Source organism: Mycteria americana, chromosome 22 (assembly GCF_035582795.1).
Source record: "Mycteria americana isolate JAX WOST 10 ecotype Jacksonville Zoo and Gardens chromosome 22, USCA_MyAme_1.0, whole genome shotgun sequence".
NCBI lineage: Eukaryota > Metazoa > Chordata > Aves > Ciconiiformes > Ciconiidae > Mycteria > Mycteria americana.
The window spans coordinates 5,932,408-5,942,487 of NC_134386.1; the positions used below are offsets into that span (position 1 = coordinate 5,932,408).

At 67.5% G+C, this 10,080-nt stretch overlaps 1 protein-coding gene across 4 annotated transcripts; it reads right to left on the minus strand.

The window, feature by feature from the left end:
• Positions 1 to 949: 949 nt before the first annotated feature.
• On the minus strand, positions 950 to 9,768 carry ACBD4 (acyl-CoA binding domain containing 4). Of its 4 annotated transcripts, none has more exons than XM_075523037.1 (10): positions 9,621 to 9,768; positions 9,392 to 9,512; positions 9,218 to 9,302; positions 9,030 to 9,150; positions 6,292 to 6,405; positions 4,960 to 5,066; positions 3,988 to 4,138; positions 2,355 to 2,524; positions 1,895 to 1,939; positions 950 to 1,544 (listed from the first exon to the last, which is right to left on the minus strand). In XM_075523037.1, exons 1-10 carry the CDS (start codon positions 9,688 to 9,690, stop codon positions 1,434 to 1,436), a joined length of 1,095 nt encoding a protein of 364 aa, XP_075379152.1. In that variant the 5' UTR covers positions 9,691 to 9,768; the 3' UTR covers positions 950 to 1,433. The 4 variants fall into 4 exon arrangements, 3 of the variants coding, with proteins under 3 accessions (XP_075379152.1, XP_075379153.1, XP_075379154.1); XR_012778631.1 differs by having other exon boundaries at positions 1,454 to 1,544; positions 3,884 to 4,138; XM_075523038.1 differs by lacking the exon at positions 1,895 to 1,939.
• Positions 9,769 to 10,080: the final 312 nt, after the last annotated feature.

Sequence of the window (10,080 nt, forward strand, 5' to 3'; positions counted from 1 at the left end):
GAGGGGGGGAGTAAGGGGAAGGGGGGGCAGGGCGGCCCGGGGCCTGGCCCTGCCACCCCCAGTGGCGGTGTCCCCCCCCGCCACGGTCCCCGGGGCCCCACGGGCGGGGGCGGGGCGGGGCTGTGGGGGAGCCGTGGCGGGGGGGAGTGGGAGGAGCCCGGAGGGGGGGGGGCAGCCCTGGGGGACCCAGGGCCGGGGGGGGCTATGGGGGGGCCACCCTGTGGGACACACGGCCTGGGGACCCACGGCCGGGCTGGGCCAGCCCACGAGGGAGCCGTGGCCGAGGGGGGGGGCTGTGTCACCGCTGTGGCAGCAGCGCGGGGGGGCCCTGCCCCGCCCAGCCCAGCCGCCCCCATCGGCTGGGCCCCCCCGGCCCGGCGGTACCGCGGCCGCGGCGGGAAGGCCTGGGGGAAGCCGCCGCCGGGGACCCCCGGGGCGGCGCCGCCGGGCCCCGGGGCGAGGGGGGTCCCCAACAGCCGCCCCCCGTGGGCAGGAAGCCGCCGTCTGCCCCTCTGGAGGCGCGGCCGGTCCCCTGCGTGCCCCGGTGACGGCCACCGCCGCCGGGTCACCCGGAGCGGGCGCGGGGCGGCGCTGGCAGCGGCACCGGAGGCCTCGGTCTGCCGGACCGCGCTGCGCCGGGGGCCGGGCGCTGCCCACAGCCGCCCTCCCCGCGCTGGCAGCGCCACCCGTGTGGCGCGGCGGTGGGGACCCTAAGGACGGGGAGGGGACCCGGCGTGGGAGGAGCGGTTGGGGCCTGGGGCCGGTCCCGCCGCACCGGGGACCTGGCGGCGCCTGGCAGCCACGGCCGGGGCTGGGAGGGCAGGGACGGGCGGCTGCCACCGTGCCCCTCCGCCCGCTGCGGGGACAACGGGGTGGCCAGGCCGGAGCGGGGTGGCCCCGGTGAGCCCGGTGTCCCCTCCCGGCGGCAGGGCAGCAGGCAGCCGGGGCGGACTGAAAAGGCAACTTTAATTGAGGCAGGCTCGGACGTTCAAGCGCTCCGTGGACCCGGTCTCTGGGGACGGGGACGGTGGCTGTCCCCCGCCGCCCGCCCAGCGCCGCGGCCGCGGTGCCGGCGGGCAGCCGGTCCATCTGTGCGCGGTAGCGAGGGGATCCCCCGGGATCCCGTTTGGGGCGCAGGGGCGATCCCACACCCCGCTCCCCGGGGACGGCCGCTCCCTTTGCCGTCCCAGCGGTGCCGGCGAGACCCTGAGAGTGACGGTGGCAATCGGCGGTGCGCGGTGGCTTCTCCTCCCTCGGGGCTGGGGTCCCGGCCCGCAGGAGACCCCGCGGCCGGGCGAGGCGATTCCCTCGTCGATCCCGTGGCGCTTCCCCAGCTCGTGCTAAGCAGGACGGGGAAGGAGCGGTGGCGGCAGCCCGGCGGGGTCGTCCCACGCCCCGTCTCGGGGCCGGCAGTGGTGGTGGGGACATGGCGGTCACCTCTTCCTGCCCTGCCAGTGGCGCAGCAGCCACTGGGTGACGAAGGGCCAGGTGACGAGCAAGAGCAGGGTGCGCGGGGAGACGGTCAGGGGCCACGGGGACGCTGCCTGGTGAGGGAACAGAGAGAGGCAGTGTGGGGAGGGGGACAACGGTGTCACCGGTGTGACCAAACGTCCCCCTCAGCCCTCCACTGAAAGGCAGGTGGTGGCAGGCCACCATCACAGCCCCACAGTCCTTGTCACGTCTGTCATCCTGTGAGGATCTTGCATCAAAACTGTTGTCCCTGGTGCCCGGCTGCTGGGGACGCGTCCCCAGGGATTGTCTCCTGCTCCCCAGCTGAGGGACCCTTCCCCGACCTGTGTGTCCCCCCCCCCCCCCATCTCCAGCCCCCCGTGGGCCGTCGGGCAGCGTGGGGCGGCAGGGCCACCACGCAGCGCTGCCCCCACCTCCCGCTCACCTGCGGAGCAAGCGGCTGCCCAGGGCCGGTCCCAGCTGCGTCCTCCTGCAAGACAGGAGAGGGTTTGGGGCGCGCGCAGCACCAGGCACCCCCCTGCCAGCCCCCGCGTCCCCATGGGAGGGAGAGAACGGGGAGAAGCGAGCCCGCTCAGGGCTTCCGCGAGGGATCCGGACGGCGCAGCTGGGCCGGGACCCCAGGGGCGATGGGAATGACGGGGGCAGCGGCTCCCTGCCTGCACCTCGGCTCCCTGCCTGCACCCCGGGGCGGATCAGAGCAGCACCAGCCTCTGCCCCGCCGGGATGTGTCACCAAACCCCGAGGTCTCTCCTCACCCGGGCCACCCCGGGCTGCCTGTTTGCAGGGACTGCAGCCAAGCCCTGCCGGCCTGGCCTACACCGGCACGGGCACCGTGGCCCTGCCAGCCAGCGACAGCGTGCGGCGGCTCCCCGCATGGTGCGTACCTGCGCGGAGGCGAGCACCTCCAGCTCGCTCAGGCGCTCCAGCACTCGCCGCATGTCGTCCTGCAGGGCCCGGACAGTGCTGGCCACACGGGCGTCCAGCTCCGCCGGCAGCCCCTGGGCAAGCTCGGGGGTGCTCCCGGCATCCTGCTCTCCCCTGGTGAGCCAGAGATCTGTGGGGCACAGGGACGGGCGCTGCTCAGCGGCGGCGGGGCAGGCACAGAGTGCGTGTGGCAGCGTTGCCCGTCCGGGTCGGGCAGGGCAGGCTGAGCACTGCCTCACGCTCCCCGAGGTCCCCCAGGGCTGGCACGGCCCAGTCCATGTCCCCCAACGGTAAGCGAGAGATCTCATCGGGTGCCTGCACCGCACGGTGGCCTGCCCGCACGCTGCCGGCTCTGCCCGCACCGCAGCTGCTCCAGGCAGAGCCGGGATGCCCAGCCCAGCCCGGCAGCCCACATCCCCCTCCACCAGCCGGCACTGGGCCTGTCCCCAGGGACACAGGCCACCGCGTCCCGCCCAGTGCAGTGGTGGTGGCAGCGGGTGACCTCCAGCCCACAGACACGGCAGGTGCAGCGGTGCACGCGGGTCACCTCGCTTCACCCGGAGAAGGCGGGACACCGAACGCCCGGCAGCATGCCTTGTCTGCGCGGCTGCCTCCCTGCCAGGCCCTCGGGCTCAGCAAATGGCCCAAACCTGCCCGGCTGCAGCCCGGCAAACACCTGGATAATCCGCGCTGCGAGCGGGGGACAGGCAGGGGCTCACTGCCAGCCCCCGCACGCGCTGGCACCCCGGGGACAGCCCAGCCCAGCTTTATCGGCCTCGTTACAAGTTAACTCCCAAGGTCAAGCAGCCCAGGAGGGTGTGCGGAAACATTAACGGGGGGAAGATAAGCGTGAGATGGGGGGGCTGTGCCCAGGTGAGGCGATGGCACCACCCCTGCCGTCCCACGGGTGAGGGTGGCAACGCCACCCCAGAGCAGAAAGCTCCTCGGGACGTGTCTGGGGAGAGCCGCAGAGGTTGGCAGGAGGCTCCTTGTCCCCTCTGCAGCAGCACGGCTCAGGGCCTGGTTGTCCCCAAACACTGGCAGCAGCGGAGGGTGGCATTAAGCAAGTGGTACCGCAGGAGCAGGGCATCCCCGGGACCCACGCCTCCAGGGACACAGGGCCCAACTTCACCCACTCCCCTCCTGGGCAGAGCTCACCCCCCCACACACACACATCCAAAGGCACTGGGCAAAGACGCTGGCAGCAGGGACCACGGGCAGGAGATGGGCACAGGCAGCCGGGGATCCGCGCTCCCCACCCAGCTGCTGGAGAGGAGCCAGCAGAGCATCCTCCAAATTTAGGCAATTTAGCACCGTTGAGAGAAACGGGCAACACAGGAGATGTGTCCTAGAGGGGTAAAGACACCAAACTGCTTGGGGACCAAGGGATGAAGAGAGGGGACGCCTGGGACTTCTTGTGGCTACTGAACGACCCACCCCTGGGTGCTGGAGCCAAACTCTGTTCCCTGTTGGTGGTCGCAGCCCTCACCTCTCCGCTCAGCCCCAGCACAGCCCCCTGACGTCGGGCCCTGCTTGCCGGGAGGTGGGGAGGGAGCAGCGGGAAGGCGCGCAGGAGCCAAACGCTGCACCCACCTCTCTCGGAGCCAAGGGCTGCGAGGCCAGCGCTGCTCCTCCCCTCTAGTCTTCTGCCTTCACCCCGCTCGCCCTGCCCAGTGCCGCGGGGCGTTGGCGGCTCAGGCCCGGCCTGGACGCCGTTCGGGGAGAGACCCAGCAGCTGCCCAGCCTGTGTGAGGGGAGAGAAGAAGGGCCCTGAGACCCCCGCTCCCCTCCCCGGGGACTGTGGGAGCGCAGCAGGCGAGAGGTGGGCAACGCCAGGGTGGTGGTGGCGTCTCTCTCCCTGCCCCGCAGTGGCATTTTCGGTGGTGGAGGGCGCATGGGGCTGAGCGAAGCAGAATCCCACCAGCAACACCAGTCAGCACACGGTTTGGGAGGTGACAGAGCAGAACCCCACAGAGAAGTGAGGTGCCCAGGCTCGAGATGGCGAAAGCTCCAGGGAGAAGCCAGGCAGCCGGGCGGCTTCCTCCCTCCTGCCCACTGGATCTGCCACGCCTCACCGTAGTACCTCAAGTGCTGAGTGCTGCCGGTGGCAGCGCTGCCCGGTAGCAGGGGGCAGAGAGCGAGTGGCAGGCGTGCAAGGAAGGTGCCTGCACCAGCCCTGCTTGGGGCTACCGGCCCCGCTCAGCCCCGGCAGCCCACCAGTGCCCCACTGGAGTTGCGCCAGAGGAACGAGGGGGGCTGTGGGTGGTGCCGGGGCGCACTGAAAGGCTCCTCAGCCTCCCCTCGGTGACGGGGACCAGGCTCCAAGAGGGACACAAAGCACAGAGGGGTGCAGCGGGATGGCCCCGTAGGTTTTGGGAGTCTCACCGGGCTCCCAGGATGGCGGTGCCGAGCAGCGGTGTGGCAGTGCCGCGGTGGCGTGCAGAGCTGGGGGAGCTGACCACATGGAGAGATCTGCCTGTACGGTGCAGGCAGGGCAGGGCTGGCAGCAGGCAAAGCCTCCACCGTGGCGCGGCAGGACCCCAGTGCTTCCCAGCCCTCCGTTACCTGCTCAGGCTCCATCTGCTCCAGGGTATCGCAGTACACGTCCCCCTCAGAGTCACTGGTCACCTGGCTACCCTCAAGCGCCTCGGTGGCAGGAGCCAGCCCACCTCCTGGAAGGGAAACACATGGCTTAGCCGGGGGCAGCGCCGGAAGGGCAGAGAGGCGTTTCAGCCGTGTCCGGAGGGCAGCAGAAGCTCAGCGCAGCTGCGAGGCAACAGGTCCACAAGCGGGCAGGAAGGCAGCATCTGCGTATACAAGGTGAGGCAGGAGGAGAAGGAAACTGAGGCACAGAGGGGGGAAGGAACTGGCTCTGTTACTACTCCCTGGATCATGGCCGTGAATCCAAGGACCGAATTCCCCCTTCTCCTGCCCACGGTGTCGCAGAGCCCCGCTCGCGGGCAGGCTCACCCCGACACAGTGCCATTTTAGGGTGGGTTTCTCTGCCCACGTGCGGCTCCCACCTGGGGAGAGGGCTGTTGGGTGGCCAGCCGAAACCCTGGCACGGCAGGGAGCCCCTCCAGCGGGATCCACGGCCCCGGCTGCTCTGGCAGGGAGCAGGTACCGTTTGCACAACGCCAACTACCGCCGGGGTGGGAGCGCACCCCACCACGCAGTCAGGGACGCTGCCCAGCTCCCCGCACGCTACCAGCCCAGGCGCACTCAAGGATGGGCACAGCCTGGACGCAGGCGCTCGCTCCATGACCATATATGCTCCTCGGGGGAGGGCTGGGACGGCGGTGGGAGGAACGCCTCCCTGGAGCACCCTACCCAACCCTGGGCACAGCGAGAGGCCCCTCTGAGCCGGGAGAGCCACGCGTGCCCTCGAGGGAGGCACAAGGAACCGGGTGGGCGAGTCTACGAGGGGCTGCACAAGAAAAGCCAGGACCAAGGTGTTAGCCACGGCACAGGCAGGGAGGGCTGGGGCTCAGCACTGTGGCTCCTGGTGCTGCGGAACGGGCAGACTTGGCTTGAGCTGAGGCAGAACATCCCCTCCCGGAACATGGACCTTCCAGGGCGACGTTTTCCCAGTCCACGGGGAAACACCCTCGCCTTCTCACTGCAGTTTCGCAGAATCAGGCCCCTTTGCACAGGTAAGAGCAACGCAGTGTCAAATCAAAGCGCCCAGGGTTACCCCGATGTCGAGAACGGCGCCAAGAGCTGGATCCATGAAAAGCTCCAGATCGCTGTGACTCAGGCAACGCCTGAAACACTGGCAGGGCCGGACCAGAGGTGCTGGAAGGCAACAGCTCTGCGGGCGGACAGAGTCCCAGCCCCGTCACCGGTGATTCCTCTGCAGGGTCTCTGCGTGGTGCTGGCCACACCAGGGAGACCAACCTGGCACGTGCTGCCTGTTCCGCTGCTCCCCGGGCAGAGCGTCTTCAGGGTGCTCCAGAGCCAGGCTGCTCGCTGGGTTGTCCTGGCTGGGGTCGGATGTCTGCTGCTGACTGCCTGCACGGAGGGGAAGAGGCAGAGGAGAATTAAAGCGTTGCAGGTGCGGGCTCTCTGCAGGCTGGGCTCAGCACTGCTTCCCTGCCAGCACGGCTGGGGACACGTGGACGTGTGGCCACCCTCCTGCCAGGCAGGCCGGCAGTCTCTGGACACACGCAGCAGCTGACAGAGACGGAGAGGGGCCGGCTCCTTTTGCTGACAGCGCAGGAATCAACTGGTCAGCAGGGTCTCTACCCAGTGCAGACCGTCTCGCTCACCCAGGGGTGGCAGGGCAGTCCCTGTCCCCCGAGCCCCTGCAGCAGCAGGCACAGGGATCAGCACTGGCCAGCAGCTGGGTAAACACTGACGGGTGACGGCCACCCGTCCTCGTGCCCTAGCAGGGCACATGGCACACCCGTGGTAACGAACAGAGCCTAACACAAGAAGAGAGGGCCTTGCCTAGGCAGCGTGCACCACCATCGCCCGCGAGAGGGCTTTCAGCAGGCAGCAGCACGCCAGAGAGGGCCTGGGGCAGCTGCCTCCCCGGGCATCCAGCCCTCCACCCCGCCCCGCAGAGCCCACGGGGTTAAGCCCAGACTCACAGTATTTCCAGTGGCCCTCAGGACTTTGCTCCCTGCTCCTGGCCAGGCAGGGATGTGGCAACGCTGCCCTGCCTACGCCTTGCCCACACATCTCTGCCATTCCCAACCTGCCTTCGCCATCACAGCAGGCCCAGGCTGTGGGAACCCCCGGAGCCCAGCCCAGGTGACTGAATCCCCTGAGGGGGACAAGGGCAGCCCTCACCCTGCACAGGAGTTAGGGCCAGGGGACCGTCACCGTCCCCAAATCCCTCCTCAGCATGTGTGCTGTGATCCCTGCGCCTGCCCCATGGGGTGGGTGGGCGCAGGTAGGGTCCTGTCCCCTTGCACATCACCGCCTGGCTCCAACACCGGCCCCCTGCGCCTGCGGGGCTGGCAGAGCGGCATCAGGCCTGTGCATTAAGGGCTTAATCATTGGTTCCCAGTTGCTTCAGCATCTTGGCCCACGTGTACAAGACGCTGGTGAAAGCTCTGCTGACTGGCGACCCACCGGGACCTTGAACCATTCACGATTTGGGTTCCAAGTGCCACTTCACGTTGTCTTGACTTTGTAAATAAACAAAACCAAACCTGCCCGGACTCCCACTGTGCAGCACCTCTGTCCCCCAAAAGCTCCGCAGCTGCCGAGGGCCCTGCGCCTGCCATGCTCCGCTCTCACCTGCCGCAGCATCTAAAATCACCTTTCTCTTCTGGATTATCAGTAACAAAAGCTGAAAATGCACAAAATCTGAAGGCAGGCTTGAGAACCTTTAACACAAATGACTCAACAGCTTAAGAAGTTCAGCAGTTTAAACCACTGTTTCAGGCACCTCGGGCTCATTCGCTCTGCAGATGCTACCAGGTTTAGATTTAAGTGACAGTATCATTTATAAGTGACACTAGCACAGGATAACACTCCCAAGCAGGTAAAATTAGAGAAAATTTTACCAGAGAAAAATTAAGTCTATTTGCCTTTTAAAGGGATTCAGCATCAAAATGGAGAACAAAAGCGCCTGGGTACCACAGGAAGAAGCAGCCATCCTGAGGCCAAGCCTTACAGGCAACGTGTTTTCAGCATCCTTGTTGGAAGCAAGGGGTGACAGTAGCTGTCAGACGCAGGACAGATGCCTGGGGACAGGCGGGGAGCGAGTCTATTTGTCAGTGCTCTTCCAACATTAGCAAAGCACTGACAGTTTACACACCCGCTGCGAATATACCCCGAAAGCTCATGTGCTGCTGAGCTCATCTACTGGAAATGTGGCACAGCCAAACCCCCAGGCGTGCAGCCGGCAGGTTCGCTCCGCAGTAGCCGACACCTTTCTCAACCACCACGTCCAGCCCCTCACGCACTTGGACGCTTCTCACAAGTCAGATACACCGAGGAGTGCCCTGCTCCAGGGGTGGGACAGGTCCCCAGCCACCTCTCAGCATGAGGCGGCATCCACAGGCATGGAAAGGGCTGGGAAGGACTCTTCTCTAGCACAAGGCAGTCCCAGTAATCCCATTCCTCAACCCCAGCTTCTCCACATCCACTCTGTTGCAAAAACTGGCCGGCCTATCCAGATGTTTACATCAGATGACCTGCACTCCCTGTACACAGCCCACCCTGCCCAGAGGTGGGCCAGCGCCAAGAGAAAGCACAGCCTCCCTGCTGCAACACTCCATGGGAGCTGATCCCCTGCGCTACCGTGTACAGGGATTTGAGCCAAGGGGCATTTGGAAGCCAAATCTCAAGTTCTCTCCTCAAAGTTTTGCAGAGAGAAAGCCCAGACTGAACAGCCACCTGCGTCACTTGAAGAGTCACTTGTTTGGTGGTGCCAAACAAGCACCTCATCAGCAGCTGCGCCATGGCAGGGGAGTCAGAGGGGACACGGTGCGTCCATCCTGTCCTCCTCTCAGGGAACAGCAGAAGGATGTGCCCTGGGGAAGAGCAGAGCCCAGAGGCGATGGCCGCACCGGTGCAGAAGCAAGCAGGAAACAGCAGGAGTGATGTGCCAGGAGAGAAGAGCGTGGCACAGAGGTGAGGGATGTGCTGGGCACAAGCAGAGTGCAGAGGCTCCCACTCACCCCCTTTCCTCTTGAAGAAGGACTCGGGGGGCCGGGGCATGTCATGGATCACCTCGTAGAGCGGCTCGAAGTACCCGAACATCTCCTCCGTCATCTCATCCATGGGCACCGTGTCAATGATCTGGGGAGGGATGCAGCTCACGACGGGCACCACCGAGCACCCCACCCGCTCTCCCCCTCCCCATTACCTTTTGGGCCACCTTCTTCATCTCGGCCACATAAGCCGCCATTGCCTCCTCCTTGGACATCCTCCCCAGGCTGTGCCAGGCATCCCTGTGGGCAACAGCGGCTGTGAGGCGGGGAGGAGGGGGGTAATTCGGACCAGAAGTGGGCCACCTCCCCATCCCCCCCGGGGGCCTTACCACTTGTACCGGCCGATGGGGTCCCAGAAGCCGGGCCTTGGGCCTTGGCAGCACCCCGCCGTCGCCTGCTTGTAGTAGCTGTAGAAACGCAGCATCTCCTCATAGGAGGGCCGGTACGAACCTGCGACGCGACACGGCCTCAGCGGAGCCGGGAGCGGGGCCGGGGCGCTGCGGCCGCGGCCGCCGCCGCGGCCGCAGCGCCCCGGCCCCGTTCCCGGCCCCTACTCACCGCTCCGGGGCAGCCCTTGGATAACCTGAACGGCGGCGCGGAACTGCGCCCCGCAACCCGCCTCCTCCATGGCGCCGGCGCCGGCACCTGCCCCGACACCGACACCGGCCCCGGTGCGTGTCTCTCTCCGTGAGGGGAGAGCGCGGGGACCAATCAGCGCCCGTCTTCCCTCCCCCCCGCCGCACCGCGCCCAATCAGCGCGTCGCTTCCGACACTGGCGGCCCTGCCCCTTTCCCGCCCCTTGGCTCCCGGGGCGCCGCAGCCAATGGAGAGGCGCGGCGCGCGCGCCCCCTGCGGGATGGATGGAGCGCGCGCCGCAGCCCAGGCGCGCGCGGCTCGGTCCCACCGCGGCGCCCCCTTGCGGGCTGCGGGGGGGACTGCAGCGGGACGGGGAGCACCGGGAGAGGGCACCGGGAGGGTGAGCCTGGGCACCGGGACAGTGCACCGGGACAGTGCACCG

Coding starts and splice junctions, on each gene's coding strand:
- ACBD4 (XM_075523037.1), bottom strand. CDS start 9,690: ATGGAGGAGGCGGGTTGCGGGGCGCAGTTCCGCGCCGCCGTTCAGGTT. Junction 9,303..9,391: donor CCCATCGGCCGGTACAAGTG/GTAAGGCCCCCG, acceptor TGTTGCCCACAG/GGATGCCTGGCACAGCCTGG. Junction 2,525..3,987: donor AGCCCTTGGCTCCGAGAGAG/GTGGGTGCAGCG, acceptor TGTGCCCCACAG/ATCTCTGGCTCACCAGGGGA.